This window comes from Meleagris gallopavo, chromosome 4 (genome assembly GCF_000146605.3).
Source record: "Meleagris gallopavo isolate NT-WF06-2002-E0010 breed Aviagen turkey brand Nicholas breeding stock chromosome 4, Turkey_5.1, whole genome shotgun sequence".
Classification (NCBI taxonomy): Eukaryota; Metazoa; Chordata; class Aves; order Galliformes; family Phasianidae; genus Meleagris; species Meleagris gallopavo.
In genome coordinates, this window is record NC_015014.2 from 5,318,036 (window position 1) to 5,341,038 (window position 23,003).

Below are 23,003 nucleotides of genomic sequence, written 5' to 3' on the forward strand. Positions count from 1 at the left end.
CTACCGATGTGCTCAAACCAGGGACAAGAATTCACTAACAGGTTGTGGAGTTCCAGTCAATTTGAGCAACCTGCTCAAGGAGTTGTCTTGCATCAGGCCATTCTGGAGTTAGATCAGAGACCTCAAGGGCAGCATGAACAACATCTGTTTTCCAAATGAAATACTAAACTGTTAGTAGCATGAGTAGTTGAGAGAGAATTAAAGAGCTGTCAGCCTTTCATTATCCTATCTGATCCCTAACTCCTGGCTCCAAAGCTGTGCTTTCCATTATAATGCATTACGATTGAGCCACATAATTATAATACTTTTTATCTAAATGAGAGAGTTGTATGTATTCTGAGTTGTTCTTTGGAATTTATTTGTGGGACATAATTATTCTGTGTTCCCTATTAAAGTAAGTAGATGGTTATTAATTTTGCTTGCTACGGAGTCTCAAAGGCCGGAGGTGCTTAAGCAGTAGAACTTTACAGGCTCTGTAAAGTTTTTTAGAAGTTAAAATTGCTCAAGAAGTGGCAATGTCCAAGTGCATGGTCTTAGCCCACTGGAAGAGCTTTCTGTTTCCTACAAAAGAGTTTGACATCTAGTTGGTTCTTGTTACTATTTTATCTGAGCAGTTTTACTACCCTTAGAAGGCAGGTTTGGGGGAAAAAAAAGGTCTGGCTATCATGAAATAAACTTGTAGTAGGGTTAACTTGGTTGGAATAAGAAGTATTTTAATTATTTCAAAGAAAACCTGGAGATCATGGCATGTATCGCATCCGACAATCAGAGGACTGAAACCTTCTTTAGGTTGAGAAAATGTTATCAACATTAGCAAGTCATTTATAGTGGGAGTGGGTCCATAGAGGAAAAACACTGAATGCAGAAGACTGTGTGGCTGTAGCCCATATTTTTCCAGAGGCAATACTCTTAGCCAACTCTGCTCTGTTTTCAGTGAATGAGTACTCATTATGTTGATTGTTGGAGCATGTTTTCCATTTTATTTTCATCAATAAGTAGTGCAGTTTTTGCGCTTTAAGATTTCTCCAAAATGGAAAAAAAAAAAAAGAATAAGAATGTTCTACTTACAAAGCTTTATCATGCCAGAGCCACTTGATTAAAATCATTATATTTAGAGAGATTTTCATTTATGGCATGAATACAAATGAAAGCTACTAGTAGATCTGAGACAGCTAATAGTATTAAGTATGAATCTACCTTTGTTGGGGAAGAAAAATTGTAATTTTCATTGAGCTGGAGAAGGGAATGACTGTGTTTATATCACAGGCAAATTGGAAAAGTTAACATTTTCAAGTATTTGAGGCTTAAAAAAACCCAGAACTTGTATAAACTTGTTTTTAGTAGATAAAGAGGCTGATAACCAAGGGTTATTTTGGACTTTATTTTACAAAAGGCTTTCAAGTTCTTCTAACATTTGGAGAGAAAAGATTTTTAGAGAAGCTTGACTGACTATAGGTTAGTGTTGGTGTTAGACTGCTGTTTGGAATAGTAAATATGTATATTTTGTAAAAGAGGGCTGCTTCTAAGGAGAGGTTTTCTGCACATGATACGTAGTGCACAATTCTGAGGCAGTATCCACCAGATACAAAAAAAGATGGGTGAAGATTTCCAGATGAAATAGTCTGTAAAAAGAGATGTGATATAATCTGCATTGAAACACCACAGTAATGATTGACTTGTTATTCTTAAATTTCCTTTACTTTCTGTAAATGTAAACTGAATGCAAATACAGTTGCTGAAAAACAATTCATGTAAATAGTTAAAATCTTTCTAATGTCTGTGGTGTTGTGAATTCTGTCCTGGTTGTTGTTACCAAGAAATAATACAATGTCAACAATGCAAGTGCAGTAGAGGAGCAGAACTTGTGTAAGCAGAGCTCCTTGGACTAAAATTCTGGCAGTGTTTCTGTGGTAAAATACTGTGAGGTAAGCAGGTTGTCCCTACAGCGTAGGCCTAATTTCTTAGCATTTCTAACTCCTGTTCACCTATAATGTTGAAAACGAAATCTAACAAACCCCTTTTATATAAACAACTGCATTTGAATGCAGAGTGGCAAATCCTTTCGTGTCTGTGCTGAAACACCCAATTCTGCTTCATGGACCCATTGTGTAACTCTCCTTGCTTTTGTCCATGGAGTAATGAGTAGTAATGAGAGATTTTGCTGTATGTGAGCTGATTTGAGTAAAAATAGAATAAGCACCCCTGTGCCATTGAAGACATTCTAGAGATTTGCAATTTGGAAGAAAATCTGGCCATATTCCACTGAATTAATACCTTATTTAGGTATTAGCTCCCTCCTGAAATCAGTAGCGGCTCTCAGTGGAATGAAGTGTTAATGGACATTCACAGCTGGATTTTCTGCCATGCTTTCAGAAGTGGTCAGGTACTGCTGGAAATGGGTTTGCGGGGTGGCACCAGGGCCCAGGAGAGCAGGAGATCTGGTCCAGGCTGAGGCAGGGACTGGGGTGGGCCTGACGGGAGGTGGAAGGAACTCCCCACTGAGCACCATTTCACAATGGAGGGCGTGGGGAGGATGGGAACGGGGATGGATTGAGTTTGAGGGATTTGGCAGCACTTAGTGTGTAGATATGGAAATGAGGAAGCCAAAGCCTGCAGACCTGCAGCTGGGGAGGCTGCAGAGGGCAGCAAGAAGGGCTTCTCCAAAGGTGCAGGAACAGCAAAAGGAGAGCATGGTGATGCAATGCAAGTCCAAGAAATGCCTGTGTACCAGTTCAGACTTGATAAACTCGAGACACATTGATTGGTTTTGCATTCTACATCATTACTTCCGTACTAAAACTGTTCATTTGAACAGTGTGAAACATGAAGTGTGGTGCTGCGTTTCATGATACATAATGGATTCAAATCTCTTCTAGGAGTACTACACTCAGCAGAAGGCACGTGATAGCTGGGCCATTCATTTACCTTTTGTGTCCTAGCTGAAGTGATTGTGAGGTGCAAGCTCTAGCTTGTCACTGCACAAAAGATAAATGTTAATGTAGCATTTTTCAGGCTCACTCAGCTCTTCTGTTATAATAAGGAACATTTCTCTTAAGAAAACTGTGTAATTTGGCTAGGATTAGTTGCCTTTTCAAAAGACCAACCAGCTGCTTCAAGGAGAAGGCAATAAAAAATTGAAGGATACATAAAAAAAAATTGCAAATTGAGTTTGTCACTTACTCTGTGCACACAGCATACATACATTTGCGTGTATGACAGAGAAGACTAAAATTAGCACACATCTTTGCTTTTTTGCTGTAGGCACAGGGCTGTTAGAAGTCAGAGCATTAAAAGAAATTAAGCTGGTTCCAAAAGAACTTCAAGGAAGTGATAGAGTCTCAGGAGACATTGTGTTGCTTCCAAATTGAGTTAGGAGAAGTCTCTCCTGGCAAAAGGTATCTATCTGACACCAGACAACAACAGTGTGTGACAGAAATGTCGAGTTCATCCAGATGATTTGACAGGCAGCTGAACATTTACAAAATACTGAAGGTGACAGGAAATAAACCTTAAAACACTTTCTCATCAGGTAGTAGCATGTCAGATGCTTATTTTTTTTTTTTTTAAATTTCCAATTCACATAAGAGGGCTGTATATGATTACTTTATGTTCTTTTTTTCAATTTAGTTGACAGAACAATTTTAATTTCAGTCCTTATGTTGTTTTGGCTTTAGCACCTAAACATGATGAAAAGCAAAATATGCTCAAATAAAGTGACAACCTTGATAGAATTTCATAAAAAAGATGCAGCAACCTCCTCATTTGCTGCTGCTTTTTCCCATAGCCCAATTTTAGGCTGCAGAGTATTTCAGAGATTAAAGGTATGTTTCTTCATGCTGAGCTCATCAAGAGTGAACTTATAAAGTCACTCGCTAGTTCAGAGTCACTTGCTGGCTTTGGTTCTTCTGTATCATGTTCAGACTCCTCACCTTCAAAGCTCAGTAAGACTTTGCTCTTGGCAATCTAATTTTTCTTTTCTCTTTTTTTTGTATGTATGTCTTTACGCGTGGAATTCCATCTGCTTTTCTTAGTGCAGTAAGTAAACATACTGATCTTTGTATCACAGCGAGCAAAGTTTGTTTATGCTTGTATTCAAAGTGTAAAACCTTTTAGAACCATACAGTGTTACTCTCAAATTTTTACATTGTGTTGATAAACCCTTTGGGGCTTTTGATACTTAAGCTGAAACACCAGTTCCCTCAAGCAGGGACAGGGCCTCCTGTGTTTCAGTGCTCTGTTGGTAAATCAAATGTTGCAATCTCTTCTGCATTAAGTAGATTAACTTTTTTTTTTTTTTTTAATGTGAGCAAATAATATGTTTCATAAAGTAGTGGAAACATGGACTTGTGAAAGAATCTTAAATATGCTCAGGAAGCTGGCATTCTGAAGACACTCAGTTTTTCATTTTAAAAGAAGTTTACAAAAACACAGGTATTGCACAGAAGCTGACTGAGTGAAGTGCCTTTGGGAAGCTTTGTAAATGTCCCTTTCTGACATTCCATGCTATTAGTCTGATTGTTTTGGCCCTAAGGCAATATTTTTAAATTCCTTACATTCTCCTGTATTCCAGCTTTTAATTTTTTTAACACCTTTGTGGGAGACTGATTCTCATACTTACAGTAAACAACATTGTATTTATTTCTTGACATCAGACAAGAAAAAGATGCCGAAATATCTTCTTCTGTGTATGCTAAAAACAGTTAAGGCAGAGGAAGCAAAAAAACCTGTCACAAACCAACCCTGTTACTTTGAGTTGCCAGTGGTAGTTTACTCCAAAAGAAAATATGAGAATTGTTCAAGTAAGGAGAGATGCAACCTTTCTACAAAGTGCAGGGTTTTTCTGATGCTGTCTTGTGGAGTCCTGCTGAAAGTTGCCAAGAGTTACGGGTTGTTAACTGGTAAAGACCTTGCAAGAGTTGGGCAGCCAAAGGGCTCTAGCAGTGCATGCCACTCCAAGTTGTTAAGTGAAACCTGAAATCCAACGTGCTTTCCTTTGAGCAGTATTCTGATACATCTAGTACTGGGATTGGTGTCAAGAATCAGGTTAGAACAGAAAGAAATTACAGTGTTCTGTGGTACTTAGCAGAGAAGCTTTGAAGGTCTACTTTAACTTGATTGTTGAATGAAATAATAGTAAAAATAGTGTCTAGTTTCTTCATTAATCTAATATTTTTCCTGTTTGATTTGTTCAGCTCCTCCAAAAGTATAAGAACTATGTTGATGTGATTGTACTTCTTATACTGCATCATATTTTTTTTTTAAAGTACGTTTGCTTCAGAGTTGTGATGTAGAGCACTGCTAATTTGCACAAAAGTGGTGGATTTCAAGGGTAACCTGGCTAGCTATTTGTTTAAAAAAGCTACTTTACTAAAATAAAGAATTGTACTAAGTTGTGACTAACCATCTTTAGATATGGCGTTTCAAAACAATTGTAAATCTTTTTACTTTTTAAAATCAAATGTGTGGTTGTTTTATAACTATACTGAGAAGAATGAAAACTAGTACAGCTATCTCATAAACTAGTAGAAATGAATGTAGTTGCCAACACTAGCATTGCCTACTTCTAGTGAACTGTCATTAGAAGAAAAGTGAACTGTCAGATACTTTTTCATGATGTTCAGCAAGAGTAATTCACACCATGGGAATACCAAAGATTTGTTTTTATGGATACTGCAGCATACTGACAGCCTGGTAGGACCTCCTGACATAGAAGTATCTCACGTTTTTATCATTTATACTGCAGTTAGAGCAGAAGCTCTCTAACTAGAAAACATTTCATTTGCACTCAGGACCTCTGCAGTCTCCAAAAAAGTTCTGGTAAAATTTATTCCACTATTAATTTAGTGTCGGATGCAGGTTAATAGTGCTTCACTGAGGCCTTTCTTTGAACAAATCTGACCTGGTTTGTGTTATTCCTTGAATAAGGGGGAAAAAAAAAAGAGCTTTTAAGATTCTTCTTGGACAGTGGAAATGCTTTGTGTTCTAGAACTCAAAAAGAAATGGGGAGATTTAGTTGAAAATGTTAAACCTCTAGGTTTGTGTTTTCTGTAAATCCGGCTGTTCAGATAGGATGATTTTGTGGTTAGGACTGAGCCGTAAATAAGGCAGGAAAGGAAAATTGAAAGATCTGAGGCAAGATAAAGAAGGAACTAGAAAATCAAAAGGAACAACACTCTCACTGAAAAGTATTTTTTTCAGTAGGAGTCAGAAGATGAAATCTTGGGTATACCTGCATTTGCTGGAGAATGTACATGCAAAGAATTTGCTCGACCCAAATCCGCCTTCAGAACAAGCTGACTGTATGTTTACTGTAGCACGTTAACAGCTTTCTTATTTTTACTGATGACTGAGTATGTCTTACAATACTGGTTCTCAAGGCAAAAGAAAAGAAAAAAGTTGCACCAATAAAAGTACCTCTTCAACACTAAAATTATTGTACTTTCTATTGCTGTGTAATTGGAGATTTTCAGTAATTGATTTCTCATCTTGTGTTGGATATTAATGTGACTTAGTTTGGTTTAGGAACTCGATGGAAAAACAAGTAAAAACATAGAGGAAGAATATGTTTCTGCCTTTACCTGTAATAAAATCACAAATAACTGTTGATAATTAAAGATCCTCTTATAATATGGACCAAAATGAGTGTTGCAATGGAAAGGCAGTGGTTATATAGGGAAGCTGGGCATAAAAACTGCTGCTGAGTTGTAAGAGCAGGCTATCTTTTTTGGAGGTAGACAGTGCTTTGGTTTTGCACCTAGGCAGTTCCAGAAAGCTTTTTTGTCTGTCCAGTGCTCTGTAAAAAGAAGACAGCCTGCTCCCTTGAAGGCACTCAGTGTCTGGGAATGTGGGATAGCTGAAAGATCTGTACATAGGGTGGGTAAGTTCACCTGGTTGAAAGGAACTCCCAGGCCAAACTGCAGCCTGGCAGCAGGAGAAATCCATCCTGGAAAGGGACGACTGGCAGTGCTGCAGCAGAGGCTGGTGAGGAGAACTGCCTATGGAACAGTCTTCTTGTGGGGCAGGAGTAGGAGGTCATCCTTGTGCTCCTTCAGCTTACGCTGGTTCTCCAAGTGAAAGGAGTTACACAATGAACTCTGTTTTATGCCAGTGTAAGCATATTTACATTTGGGCTTCTGCCACAGAAACTTCTTTTTGAAAGGAAATCGGATCTCGTGTTTCTGTGGCATAAGTTTCTCTTGGCTTAAGCTCATGAAAAATACATACAGTTGCATACTGTCTGTTAAAAAGGTAAAAGCAAAGTTAGAAATAAGGTGACTGAAGAGAAAGTGTAAATCCAAAGGGAATTGCAATGAAATTCTGTAGGTTTCTAAGGGGAAGTATCTGGATGGGAAGAAATACAAGGAAGCTTAAGAAATCCTAGCCTCATACAAATAAATATATATGCGCTTCTTGATATTCTTGTTGTGCTGTTTGTTTTGATGTCACCATTTTTCTTCTGTAAAGGAATCTCGCAAGTGAAAAAATTATGTGTATCTGTGCCTTAGCTAAAACTAGATTTAAACTGTTTATATGTAAGCATTTTTAATTCCACAGAGATGACTAAGGGAATAATTCTAAGAAACCTGTTTTGCACGGTGTCTTTCTGGGCTTTAACTTTTAATTTCCTAAAATGTTTTTGTCTGTACTTCGGTTGCTTTCTCAAAGAGCTCCGGGGTAAATGGCAGCTGTAAACCTCAGGGTAGGCTGCAAAGTTTTCTTCCAAAGCCTTCCTTTCAAGTGTAGCCAAGCGAAAGGCAGGGAGTGAGCTGGAAAGTCTGGCTCAGCGTTATCGCCGCGGCCGGCTATCCTGGTGAGCAGGCCGAGAGGCGGAGGGGAGGCCGAGCAGCGAGGCACTGGGGCTGTGGGCTGTGTCCTGAGCACGTGTGCCTGTGTGCAACACGTCCCTCCCGCTTCATCCTTTTCATCCTGCTTCATCTATTGCAGAAGGCTGTTTCTGTCTTTCTTTTTCGGATTGCTTCAGCGTTTGTGTGTTTGGAGCTTCATTCATGCGTGACTTTGTGATAAGCTGTATGAACGCAATACTGAGTTTACTTTGACGTAATCTGTTCCACTGGCACTCCTATTCTGGTTTTGTTTGCGTATCCAAAAAGGTATTTTTTATTTTTTTTCCTAAGCAGTCTTAAAAGTTCTTTCCCAATATAGGGAGACAGGTGACTTTATCATGGGACAACTCCAGTTATTCTCAGTGCAAGACAGTGACTGTCTTCTCGTAGCCATGACTTCTGGGTGCCCTTCTTCTGCCAAGTAATTCTTGGGATCATAATCTGTGAAGTGCAGCTAGGTTTTTTTGTTAGCTTGTTTGCTTTACTGGGGAAGGAAATGGATGAGCAGACAGTGCTTTCTTTGTTATACAGATGCATGCTGTTTCTGTGGCCATGAATTTCCCCTCCAACCGTTTAGAGCACACAAATTCTCTAGTTGATATCTTTGTCTTTTTCCTTATCTGGACTCATACAGAGTATGCTGTTACTGTTTATAATGTGCCTCAGTGCAGTTAAGTGTGATCGTGGAAGCATATCTTGTTTTCATCAGTCTGAAGATCTTCAGACTTTTGTGAACAATTACATGAATAGTGATAATATAAAGGATTTAGTGCCCATTCTAGCTGCAATAGAACAAACTGTGGCTTGCCTTATTCCTATATAAATCAAGCTCATCTGTGCATCTGTTTGTGTATGTACATATGATTATCCTTTGACTTTGATATAGAAAGAAAACTGTTTAATAAGTTTACAAATAAATAATACCTTTAAAATAACATCATTACTGCGATTGTAAAGTCATGCACAGAACTGAGAGAGTCCAAGGAAACTGGATTCCATTGAAAGATAAAATTTCAAGTGGTAAATATGAAATAAATTATCAAGTACTCTGCCTCCTGTCTAATTACACAGACTCTGAGTGGTAATTCCTTCTGAGAATTTCCTTGCATTGTGTTCCTCTTGAGATAGATTGCAAACTGCAATTGCACATGCAGTGTGCTGGTAGAAGAGAGACATACCACGGTGTAGACCTTTCTGAGTAATATTGCCAGTACTGAATTTCATTACAATTTATCTTTTACGTTAGATCTTCAATACAATTCCATAAGAAAAAAAAAATATTGTGCTGTAGTTGACTATAAATGCTATCTTTTGCATGGAAAAACTGTTTTGGTAATGCGAGTTACTGCTGCTTACATTAGCAAAGGGTTGCACCCTCTTCTGAATATTCATAATTAGAGAAGAGAGTTTTGAAAGAAGTATCTCTAATGCTAGAGTTTTATGGTTTACTCTGTAAGGAGGGATTACAGTATTGTTTTGTAATTCTCACATGCATTCAAGAGCAGCACTAGTTACCTACAGTTTTCAGATATTCTGGAGGAATTGGAAGAAAAGCCAAGGGTAGTCACTTTGGACTGATTTTTTCAGTAATTCTTTTCAGCTGTGTTTGAGAAATAAATAAAAACAGTCGTTCAGGATGAAAGCTCTCATCTTTAATAAAGTGAGATTTGTTTTTCAGGCTGGAAAACACCTCCCTTATGTCCTCATCCTCATCATTAATAAGCAAGCCAGACAGGCAGAAAACGTGCCTCAAAGGTCTCATAGCAAATTTGTTATTCTAATGCTGTATTTTCTTGCAGAATTTTTCTGTCGTCTCTCTCAAGTGGTCGAATAGTTTCCAAAAGTGCTCCTTCTTCTCCCCCACCCTTTTATTTTTATATTGAACTGATAAAGCCTAGTGGTCTTCTCTTATGTATAATTTTACTTTCTAATTTTCTATGTTTACTTTCATTCATCATCCCCTGGAGAACGTAATATAAATTCTATGTAGTGATACTTCACTAATTCTAACTGGTCTTTTCTTTTTCTTCTTCTTTAGGGTGTACCTCAGTTACCATGTGCCAAAGCATTGTACAACTATGAGGGAAAAGAACCTGGAGATCTTAAGTTCAGTAAAGGAGACATCATCATTTTGCGTCGACAGGTGGATGAAAATTGGTATCATGGAGAAGTCAATGGCATCCATGGCTTTTTTCCTACCAACTTCGTTCAGATTATTAAACCTTTACCTCAACCTCCGCCTCAGTGCAAAGCACTTTATGACTTTGAAGTAAAAGACAAGGAAGCAGATAAGGACTGTTTGCCATTTGCAAAGGTAAAATATAAATACAATAAATATTTTCTTTGAATAATTTTATTCACTTCAAAAAGAAATAATAAAATGTATGTAGTCTTGTCTGCATTTCTAATGGGTCTATACAAATATGAAAAGGGCAGATAATTTTGTGGGTATTTTCTCTTATGTAGATGAGTTTTGCCTTCCTTTTCTTTCTGAGTTGCATACAGTTTCTCTAAGGTTTTATTTTTGTGGATGGAACTTTTCATAATTGCAGGAGTTGCATTCTTAATCTCCAAGAAATAACCTATGTTATGAATTAAGTGTTCCATCTTCTAAAGAAATTCTTGATATTAATTTTCAGCTGTACATTTTGTGTGATTTTTAGGCTCTAGATACTAAATACGAAGCAGTACTAATCTTTGTGATTCTGTAATACCACTAATTGCCTTTTGGAAGATGTGACATTCTTAAATTGTTGTAATTGTCCATCTCTTAAGGCTATGTTTTAAGAGAAATCAGAGCTGTCCCATTTTTTGTTTCTGATTCTTTATCAGGTTGCACAAAAATGTTTCAGGATGAAATGTGAGCTAATTGCATTTTCATCCTTGCCTACTGAAAATGGAAAGGATGGCTACAATTCTAAAAGCAAAAGGTTTTATCTCTTTTTGTGAAATTAGCAAAAGTACGTGTGGTCAGGCTGTGATTTTTACTACGCAGAACTTAATGTTGAGGATAATTGTCATTAGCTTGCATATTTTGATTAGATTGTTCACAAACTGTATGTTTTGATCTACACTCATGCTTGAATTGGCATCTTGTGTTTCCACGTGCTTTAACTTACCTACAAAATAAATATGAATCTCAGTGTAGCAGTGTTTAATATGCGCGTGATGCAGTTTTTGTATCGTGCTCAAAGCCATATCTAGAAACACAAGCTTGGGATATATCTGAAAGAAGTCATGCCACTTATCAGTGCTACTAAATGTTTAATAGAGGAGCAACATCTATGGAACATTAGATAATGAGATGTAAAAAAAAATAAAAAAATAGAGTTCCTGTGGATGAATGCCAACATTTAAAAGGGAGGTTGACAGAGCACTACAAACTGAACGTGCCTGGAAGCCTGTTATGAAAGACAAACTAGGCAACTGAGGTTAGCTGTGGACGGTTTATCAAAATAGGAAAAGGAACACCTGGAACTGACTTCAGCCCCAAGAATGGCATACTTGTATTACAGAATGCTTTCTGTGAGGTTCTTGCCTATGTAGCACCTTCTCTGATTACTTGTGCATTATGGAGGGAGATTTAATTAGAAGTTTAATTAGAGTTGGGAGACGTAATCACTGCATGTTCCCACAGGATGATGTTCTGACTGTAATTCGCCGAGTGGATGAAAACTGGGCAGAAGGAATGCTAGCTGACAAGATAGGAATATTTCCAATCTCATACGTTGAGGTGAGTTGTGCTATCAGTAAGGCTGTGCCCACTGTGCACTTCGTCTTCTACAAATGAACTACTGCAATTAATGAATAGCATTTCTAAAATAATTGGTACTGTTGATGATTCTAAAGTAACCTGAGATAGATTATTCTAGGTCTAAAGTTATTTATAAGGTCTGTGTGCTTAATTTGGGAAAGTTCATGATTTCAGCAGTTGAATCAGTGATTTTTATGTAGTCATTTGATACTTGTTTTCATCAAATGAAATCAGAATGAAAGTATTGGAGGCAGTCACTGTGTTTTCTTATTAGCACCGTGAGTCACTCACAGACCACACTTAACCACAAAACGAAAGCAACCAGCAAGTCAGAAAGTAGTAAGCTTTGCACTGTCCCTCTCAAACCAAATCAGCACAACTAGGAAGTCAGAAAATATAAGCTGCTGTTAAGCAAGTAAAGCATTGTATTTTACATCAGATAGACTGTTACGTAAAATTTTCTGTCTTCCTTCATTTCTTGAGGTAGTGCTTGAGAGAGTCTCCCCAACCTTTTAGGGTGTCACATTTGAAAGCTATTATCTTCTATGTAGAAGTGAGTAAGTCATTAAGAATAGCATCTACAGCTGCAACAGTTGTTATTGAAATTTGCATCGCTGGTAGGTATGCTTGAGGATATTTTAACATAGACTTCTTGGGCCAAAGTGATTTTGTTTAAATAAATGAGATAGATGGATGAAAGGAAGTGTTTTCACATTGTAGTTGGCATGAGAAATTTATACCTTAGGTCACGGGAGAAATGTGTAACCATATTAAGCATTCAGTCAGGTGCTGTTAATGCCATTCTCGAGTGTCCTGCAGAGATGGGAACTTGCTATAAAAAAAGCCAACAGAAACACATTGTTTTCAGACAACATGGAAAACTTTCTTTAAAAAAGGAAAGATGTGTGTATTCATGTTTATAGGTTGGTCTTAGAATCATACACCTGGGGATAGAGAACTTAAAATGACTTAAAAACAATATTTCTGATAATAAAACAGAAGAAAAACGTAAACATTTCAATCTGCTCAGTGCAATTTTGTCTTCTGTTTAAGAAGATTTCAGAAACTGATCTAAGAAGTTCTTGCCCCTGGCTGTTCATTCCTAGCTCCTTGCAGTTAACTGTCCCTTCAGCTCCAGTCAGTACAGCTTTTTCTGGTGCTTCTTTGAACTAAATCACTTAATTCAGGCAAGTTAGGGAAAAAAACATTCTCTAGGGCTGCCGTTTGGGCTACCTAGCTAACCATTCAGATCCCATTTCTACAAAAATCTGCAAAATGGAAATTTACTCTTGAAAACAGTTTATGTAAAAACAATAGTCTCAAAAAATATTTCACTTGAAATTTTCAGATAAATTCCATCAGCTAAGAGAATGTTTTAAACTAACCCTTTTAGATAAATTCACACGTTTAAAATAGGCACAAGCACTTTTATACGTACACTCAAATCCACAGTATAACGATGAGCATCTAGAACAATATAAATTAATCACAGAACGATGGAAGTTGGAAGGGGCTGCTGGAGATCAGCTGGTGCTGTTCAAGTAAGAGTCCCTCAGAGCACATTCCCTAGGCCCAGATGGCTATTGAAAATTTCCAGGGAAGGAGATTCCACGAGCTCTCTGGGCAGCCTGTTCAGGTGTTCAGTCACCCATACAGTAAAGTTGTTCCTCACATTCACATGGAACCCAAAGGGTTACTTCAGATCATGTAGATGTTTCTTTTATTTATTTTTTTCAGAGTATACTGAGCTACCTGTATACCAATTACTACTTACATACCTGAGTACTGCACTTGCTCTAGTGAAGAGCAGTGAGATATGTCAAAAAATAAATGTTTGGATTTTGGAATTTTTGTTTTCCGAGATTATGTAACTGTTCTTCCTGAAAATATGCAAACAGCTGATGGAACCAAGTAAATTGAACCATTCTTAGGTACATCATATTTATTATATTTTGAAAACTAAATATATATATATATTTTTAGTTATTTTGATATGTTTTTTTTAGATACATTTCCTAATCCTGTGATCATTACCTGTTTTTGTCATAATGACAATGCATCTCTGCCTTGTACGTCAGTACACCTTTTATTTTTATTTTTTGATCAGACAGTAGCTGCATTTACTAGAGGTCTTATTGGCTTCTGTCACTAAGTTTAAGGTTAATATAATCTGTCCTGTTTATTCCTGAAAATTATTCTTGAAGTTTATTCTTGAAATCCTTGAAAAACTCTTATTGACTGTGTTTGTGGTCAGCTTATTACCTGGAGGAATATCCCCAATTTAATGGTTGCCTGTGTGCTGTATTCATTTATATAAGTCAAACATACTAAGTCTGTGATAATAATAAAAGCTAAGACTGACGATGTTTTGAAAGATATTTTAATAGTGATTGCATTAAGAGAGTAATTTGCTAACTGACTCGCAAAACATTGTCTTTATTTGTAGACGTGTGACATTGTGAAATAATCACTTCCGTCTCCAAGTGTAAAATAAAGTGTGCAAAACGTTACAAGAAAACGTCTAAGAAGGAGAAATGCTGAAACAGAAGACTAGAAAAAGCCCTCTAGCTGTATTAAAGTAAATCCTAGCTAATATTATCTAAATTACTAAACTTTCAACTGATGGAATTTCAACATATTTGCTTTAAAAGTAGATACAGTCCTGAGTAGAATGTAAATTAATTAGAACATCAAATTTGATACTTTGATATGGATGAACATTTAGTAAACAGGCTCAGAATCTAAAAGCTATTTATATTATTGCAAGAAATCTTAAAAACAAACAAACAAAAAAAAACAGCTAGAAAAATACAAATATCTAGAATGGAAAAAAGAAAGACTGGAAAATAAATCATTATTCAATCAAAATGTCAATAGAAAATAATGACAGCTCCTGTTTTCTCAAGCGAATGTGAACAACTGGAAAACATCTCTTTATTAATCCATCTCCTCTAGTTTTATTTATAAGCATTCTTTCGGAAATACAGTGAAGTATTGTTATTCGTATCTTGAATGCTCATAGTTGTAGATCATTTTAAGCTGCTGCGTCCATCAACCAGTGCAACATTTTCAAAAATGGTAAAATAAGATTTTATGTACCTACTGTTGGTAGTTTTTGTTTGTTTGTTTATTATTATTATTATTATTATTAGCATCTTTTCCAGTACTAAACAAGAATGTTTCACAACATTTTTTAATGTGTCTCTGCATTTCACACTGGATTTTTAGACTGGATTTCTAAACATATTTTTTTAAACATCACACTTACTAGACTCAACTTCCTGTCACTGTTAGATGATGTGATCTAATGGAAACACTTCTGTAGCAATACTGACTCAGAAGAATACTTCTTGACTGTTTTGACTAACCAGAACAGAAAATCTATGCAGAAAATGGATATTGTATATTATGCTTGAAACCAGGGATAGTTAGGTTTTAATAGAAAGTGATAGTCTAATTCACATTGTATTTGAATGTAGTAACCTCAGTGTTGTTATTCCAATAATAATTGCCAAGTGTCATAATTTTAATCAATTTTCCTTACAGAAACTGCAATGCAGAACTACTGAGTTAATTTCAGTAATTCATATGAACACAGCTCTCCTTCTGACTGTCAGCTGTTCAGGTTTTCTAAAATGATTGTTCTGCTGGTTTGAACAGAATATGTTCTGAAACCTTAATTACAAAGCTGAATTTAGATTTCTAAGCTATTATCTGTCTTCCAGGGGGATGTTTAGCAAGAGTAATAATGTCAAATAAGGACAATATTTGCCTCTAGTTGCACTTACACTTTGTTTGAAAATATATTGGTGAAAGTGAAATGCAGCCTAGGAATTTTTGTTGACCAATAACAGCGTTGGTGATGGGAGAAAAACAGCTTTTTGATGCGTGATAATGGAATAAAGTTTTGTAAGTAAAAATTCTGGATGAAGAATAATGAGGGTAACTGAGAGAGCAGGTAGTGTTTTGACTTAATTTCGGAAAGTGATAATATTTGAATTCCATCTATCTACACGTGAATGAAAAAGGCCAGAATTCATTTGTTAAATAAGTGCAGTAAAGCGTAAGCAGAAGGCTGGCAGTAGCCATTTGTGGTGGTCTGCTTGATCATTTCTCCAGACAGCTGCAAGGAGATGGAAGCCCAAGAGCCCTGCAGGCCCATTGAGTTGCTTCGAAGCCAGCTGACTGTGCTGTTACCATCTGGGGAGATGTTCTATTTCCTGGGGTTTGCTGGAAAGGGGTTTCAGGTGACCTGACGCAACGATTATTTTATTAATTAAAAAATAAAATTATATCAACGTGAAAGTTAAAGAAGTTTCAATTTAAATGTGTCTCCTCAGGAAAACCTGCAAAATACTGTGCAATGCTGCTGTCCTCAGGTTGTTTCCTTGGAAAGGCCAGCCATCCATTCACAGCCATCGTTAGGTTGCACGTTACCATCCTGTGCTTGTTTCTGTCTTTAAGAAAGCTCAGTATATTGCTCATATTTGAATCATTCCCATGTGCAGGCTTTAACTTTTCTCTGATATGTTGTTTGCTTTATAGAAGAACTGGATTCTGTTGGCATTTTTAGTTTGAGGAGGTAAACAAACATGATTAGCTGTAATTGTGGTGCCTCAGGATGCTTCTGGCAGTGAGGCATTTTTGCTTTCATTTTGTTTTTTACTCATGGGCGATCCCTTAACTTTTCTGATTAGATAATTCATATTTTAGAAATGTGTACTGCCTTTCTTTTTCTGATCTACATTATTTGTGAACAAACTGTTAAATGAATGATAGAGAATGGATTGGATAAGTTTGGTTGTGGCCAGTGTTAGAAGACAAGGTGGAATGCACAACGGGTTCTTAGGTAGCGTGTGAAGAACTTAATTTTGAGTTGAAAAATAGAAAATGACTACCAATACAAAATATATTAAATTGTTAGTCTATGAAAAGCCTGCCTGTTCTTCCAGGTTGAAGAGTAAGTAGCAGAAAAGTCTGTCTTTGGTCCTGTTTTGCTGTTTGTTTCGTATCCTTCAACCTCCTATTGGTGTTCTGTGTTAAAATAATTTTTTCACTAGTCTACTGACTATGTATGTACAATCTAAATTAAAAATTTAACAAAAAAAAAAGTAAAAATCCAAATGATGAATTTGTAAATCAGTTGCAGAAAGCTGTATGGATGCTTTATATACTATATAAATATGGTATAAAATAATTTGTTTGTATGATTCATATCCAGTGGGAGGAAAACCAAGTGTTTACACTTCTTTTAGGAGAGTTTATTACTGTGCCATTGTTCTCTACTATTCTGCCCTGTCTTTTCAGCTACGTTTTAAAGAACCAATAATAGGAACTTGTAGGAATTATTTCTGTGCTGTCATCTTCACGTCATCTTTTTCAAATCCTCCTTTGTTTCCCTCTTCCTCTGTACTGTATTGTGGGTCCTTTTTCCTCGTTAAGGCCTTTCAGTAACTTAATTTTTCCTGCCTTTATGACCTAACAGGTTTTTGTGTCAGTTCCTCATTGCTCAGTAATTGCCATTTTGATCCTTGTTTATTTCTTCTGTCTATGCATGTAATTTCCTTCCAGATCTTGTCTTTGAAATGCTATTTGAAAATCTTATGTTTATTTAACAAATTTGTGTGTGTGTGTGTATATTCTACCACTTTATGTTACCTACTTGCTGTCAGAGCTCAGAAAGTGTTCAGAATATGAGCTACTGATGTTTCTATGAGACGCACTTCAGTGGATGTTGATATAAAATGATGAATAACGTGTAAATTGTGTAGTAAAGTTTTGATGGGACAACATACTTCTTGGTGTCTTGAGACTTATAAGGAAATGATTACAATAAATAGAAAAAAATATGCTGAAAAACAAAGGTAGGGCTTCCACAGTTGCTAATTTCATTCTTTCACAGTGGTGTTCTTGAGATAAGGTTTTTTTCCTTTCTTCGTAATGGATTGAATGACCTGAGTAACACTATTCGTATTTAATGGAACATATTAATTTGTTTGTTCAAAAGACTGGTGCTTGTTTACATCAGCTTATGAATAAATGAGAGTTCTGATGCTATTATTTATAGCAGCTTTAAAATATTGATGAGATGAAATAAAGGTTTTGTGAGAAATTTAGATTTTTTTCTCCCTTTCTGAGTAATCTGTTGTAACAAGAATGTGTACAGGATTCCATACTTTGTTATCAGAGAGGAAGGACTTGTTTGCATTTTCTGTCATCTTGTTAGAACAAATCAGCAAACAGACTGCTCTTCTGTGGGCAGGGGAAAAACCCTATGAGATAAACTTAAAAAAGAAGAATTGATTTTATGCTCTTTTGCACAAATATGCTATCTCAGCGTTAGAGAATCCAGAGGCTACAGATCTTTTTTTACAGCTGAGAAGATGTTTTCACCAGGTTCTCAATTTGTGTTTCTTTTCCTCTTATCCTGTTCTATTCTTATCCTGTTCTATGCTACTTGTTGTCAGGTAGTATAAGGATATAGCTGAATTTGCCCTACTATGTAATTAAATTTGTGTTTAGGAAGCCTGTTTTTCACTTTTGCTACTGTTACAAGTGTGTAAGTAGAAAGGGATGCTAGGAGGAATGTGCATGTCTTCAGGAACCTGCATGCAAAGGTTTGGGTTGATGTCATAAACAACAAAAAAGGCTTAAAATGAAACTAAGTTTTTAAATAACACAGATGTTTATATTATAAGGTCAAAGGAGGCTGTTGTGATTTAGTCTGACTTCCAGATAACACAAGCCATGAGTATTTCTGAATTAATCCAACTTTGGACCAGTTCATATCTTCCTTTCTGCGCTGAAATTATACCTTCTGTTGCTAGCCCACACCAGTCTGAATCTAACCATGCTAAGTTTGTAGTGAAAGCCTCATCAATCTGTGTCGACTAATTTGTTGGTCAGTATGGCACGTTTTTGAGTTTTGAGTTGCATAATTTTAATTTTACTATAATATGAGTAGTAAAATTCATATAATTAATTAGTAAAATACGAAAATAGAATTTGGTTGTCTGTAGGTGATCTTTATAAAGAAAAAATACTAATTTTTCATGTGTGAATATTTTTTTTGTAGTTCAATACAGCAGCCAAGCAGCTGATAGAATTGGATAAGCCCTCAGGTTCTGCTATAGACTCTGGAGAAGGTACCTCTGGGGCAGCCCTCAACAATTCAGTCCAAAAGCACAGCGATACTAAGAAAAACACCAAAAAACGACACTCTTTTACCTCCCTCACTATGTCCAACAAATCCTCACAGTCTTCTCAGAATCGCCACTCGATGGAAATTAGTCCTCCTGTCCTCATCAGCTCTAGCAACCCAACTGCAGCAGCACGCATAAGTGAGCTGACGGGACTTTCTTGTAGTGCCCCTTCTCAGGTAATTTACGTGAAATTAAGTATAAATCATGCTTTGTTTTTAAGTAACTATAAAGGCTTCTTCTTGCATTGTTTACTCCAAATTACTTCTTATACGCAATTAATATCATGATGTCACAAAGCTCATCTTCAAAGTTTACGTTTTAAAGAAAAATATTTACAGTGGTCCTTCAAAAATGATTGCAGATATTTTTGGTCTTGCGAGGTTCTTTTTTTACTGCTCTTAAGTAGTTATCTGGTTTAATTTATTTGTTAATCCCATGCTTCTTCAAAGCCTTTACTTACAAGTGACAGCAGTTAGTGAGCAATTGTCTGCTTCACATAAAGAATACATTTTGAGAGTGGACATAGTAATGTTCAATATGTAGATCAATACATCTCCAAAATTTCAGAAATATCAGATTTTTTTTTTTTTTAAATGAGAAGTGTGATCCAGTATCTTTTTCATGAGTATCTAACCAAAAATTATTTCTATTGTAAAATTTTGGGTCGTAGAATGCTGATGGTTTTGACCACAAAGCTTACAGCTGTGTAAAAAACTGTTCCCATAAAGTTAATCAGAACTGACTCTGTTCTTTGTTTGTTTGCTTTTTTTTTTTTTTCCCAACAGGTTCATATCGGTACTACAGGGCTAATTGTGACTCCACCCCCTAGCAGCCCAGTCACAACAGGGCCTTCATTTACCTTCCCATCAGAAGTTACCTACCAAGCTGCTCTTGGTGTAAGTACTGTTTAAGGAAACTCAGCTTTCTCATACATCTTTGGTCTGTATAATCACTTTTCCTTCTGGAGTTCTGATACACTGATTTGAAATAATGGTCTTATGATGGTGATCTATGTAATAGATGATAGTATCAACTACAGCAGAAACATTTTTTATAAAATAATTATTGCATCATGTGATCCCTGTCAATTTCTATAGTTTTCCTCAATCTGTTAGACTTCTTTGATCCCATTGTCCAGAAAGTACTTGCAAGCACTGGGCAAACAAATTCATTGTTGATACCCTTGTTAGGCAGAATACAATTCTAGTTAATGTATGTGCTGCAAGCGTAAGATATTGATTTGATTTGTGAGCAAGATGCTCAGTTTTGGAGAGGATGGGTTAGAAAGGATCTGAAGCATAATTTCAAATTTTCTATCAGAAGGTCTTTTTTTCCTCTTAGTGACTCTTTTTCTTGTTATTAAGAAGCAGTAGTTCTTAATTTGATACCAGTGTGGAAAAACATTTTATTTTGGTGTTGGTGCAAAGTCATTAAACTACCTTGGGTGCTTTAGTTGCATAAGCTTGTTCAAAAGCAATCTCACCATCAGTACCCATAGGAGTTAAATTACAGTGCTAAATGCAACGTGGAGTGAACCTTTGCCACATGATTGTCCTGTATCCTGCAGTGATGCTTTCTCTTTGTGATAACTAGGTTCCTGGTTAGATTTCCAATTAGGCATATAATTCCCATTGAGAATCTAAATTATTCTCAACCACCCTCTTTAAAAGTCAATAACCTTCTGTACATAATGTTCCATTTCTTAACTTGTTTTCAGCATGGTTAGAATACAAGCTAACAGCTCAGGCTATGGTCAGATGGTTCTTTTCCAGTAGATGATATTAGATGATATGTAGCCACAGGCTGAAATTAATCTTTTCCACTTGCTTCAGAAACGTATTTTAATTTTAGAACTATGCAGAACAGCTCTGATAGAGAGAAAGTGATGATATTTTCCCTTTGCATATTTTTTCCCCTCTGGAAACACCCTCCCTAACGTTTTGAGCATTAATTTTAAGCTACAGAACAATTGTGCTGTATGATACAATATTCCAGTGATTGGCCTGAGTCTTTTTGCTTTTGTGTTTTTTTTTGCTTGAGTATAAGCTCTTCTCAAAGCTTCCCTCCTTAACTTTTCTCTTCATTTATGAACGCTATTCAAATAACAGGAGGGCTGGGATGGAACGAGGAGCATTTCTCTTTTGCATGAATATGATTTTATTGGATATTGCACCTGTGGATCGTTTTGGTGTTTATGACACTATTTAAAGTAATTGATTGTTCTTTGAGAGCAAGCCATTTGATACAACTTGTTTTGCTTCGTGCTGAGCTCAGATAAAGGGAGAAGGAAGAAATAAGAAAGCATGTGTGTAATTCACAACCAGCGATGAACGAGAAGCTATATTCCTTTGCTGTAATTAAACTAGATTTGATTAGGAAAGGGATGTACTTCTGTGTGAAAGAGAAGCCAGTGAGCACTGTCACTTTTGGCAAGCAGCAGGGGAGAACCTCAGATTTGTCCTGGAGGAATTTGGGAGGACTACTGCAAGAAGGTAATGTGGCTTATAGCCCAGCTGAAGTGCCTTTGTACCAATGCATGGTAAATAAGCAAGAGGATATGGGTACCACGGTGCAATTAGAAAACTATGACCTAATTGCTATCACAGAAACATGATGGGAAGAATCACACAGCTGGAATACTATGATTGAGGGCTACAAGCTTTTCAGCAGGGATAGGCAGGGTTAGGAGGGGTGGGGGATTTGACCTCTGTGGATAGACTGCAAAGAGCTGCCTCAGAGACAGCCACAAGGTTAGGAGCCTGTGGGTTAAAATTAGGGTCCGGGCCAATAAAGGTAGGCCACCTGATCAGGGGGAGCCTGTTGATGAGGCCTTTGTGCTTTAGATACAGGAGGCATTGTGCTTGCAGGCTCTCATCATGATGGTTGATTTCAGCCCTTTAGATGTCTGCTGGGAAAGCAACACGGTGAGCTACAAAGTAATCGAGGAGATTCCTGGAGTCCATTAAGTATAACATCCTGGTCTAGATACTAGACAGACCAACTAGAGATGAAGCACTAGTGGACAGTGGACCAGGTGCTCACCAATGCAGGAGAGGTTCTTAAAGAAGTTAATATTGAAGGCATTTTGGGCTATAGAGACCAACATTGAGTCAATTTGTGATCTCAATGAATATGGGCCTGGCATTGGGCAGTCAGGACTTTGAACTGGCCTCAAGTTGCACCAGGGGAGGTTTAGGTTGGTTATGAGGAAAAACTTTACAGAAAGGGTGTTAAGCACTGGAATAGCCTCCCCAGGGAGATGGTTGAATTACCATCCCTGAATGTGTTTAAAAACCATTTGGATGTGTTGCTCACACCAAGAATACAGGGATGTTGTCTAGATGTGCAGTGGAGACAGGCTGAGGGAGCTGGGCTCCTTCAACCTGGAGAAGGCTCCAAGAAAACCTCACTGCAGCCTTCCTGCATTTGAAGGGAGATTATAAATAGGAGAGAGACCCAACTGTTTGCATGGTCTGATAGTGACAGGACAAGGGAAAGAAAGGGGGGAGATTTAGGTTAGGCAGAAATTCTTCACAGCTTGCTCTTAACTTCTGTAAGACAGATGTGAATTTTTTAGAGATGTTTTTACCTGTCTTGTTTAGGTAAAAAGTCACTCTTATTAAGATGGTTGAGATGATTTCCTATCTTCCAAATCTGTGACTCTTGTATCTGCTTACAATTACACTTCAGTTTATTATGTTGCTTTTTACAGTAGTTCAGAAGATGCCAATTGCATTCATTTTATTTTGTTCCCTTTTGTAGATGATATTTGGTACCAGAAGTTGTGTGAGTTGTATGTTACAAATTTGTAGCCAAAATTGACACAAATAACAATTGAGTGTTTGTGTTGAATGGCCACATATGCTGTCTGCTGCATGGATCTCATCAGCACATTTTTATTTGCATTCAGAAAGCCTGTGGTAATTGAAGTTTTATTTTACAGCTTTAAACTAGTTCTTTTGCCAGCAGCATGAAATCTCATTTTGAGGTTTGGTTCTTTGAAATTGAAGAAGCTATGAACTGAGACAAACTTCTCATAGCTGAGGCTTTTGATTGATACTGTCACTTACAGTGTTCTCTGGAACTTCAAACTACAGCTTTGTCCTTAATAAAGACATTAATTGGTCTTCTCTTCCCGGCTACTGGTGTTTTTGAACCTTGCAGACAATTAGTATATTTGAAGTTCTTTATAAGATATATATA

The 23,003-nt window shown here is 36.8% G+C and overlaps 1 protein-coding gene across 1 annotated transcript in view; it reads left to right on the plus strand.

The window, feature by feature from the left end:
• Positions 1-23,003, plus strand: part of SH3RF1 (SH3 domain containing ring finger 1) — a 74,431-nt gene that overhangs the window by 31,350 nt on the left and 20,078 nt on the right. The window contains exons 2-5 of the mRNA XM_003205388.4: positions 9,883-10,158; positions 11,482-11,577; positions 18,674-18,976; positions 19,586-19,696. Coding sequence (XP_003205436.1) covers positions 9,883-10,158; positions 11,482-11,577; positions 18,674-18,976; positions 19,586-19,696 — 786 coding nt within the window. The remainder of the gene's footprint in view (positions 1-9,882; positions 10,159-11,481; positions 11,578-18,673; positions 18,977-19,585; positions 19,697-23,003) is intronic.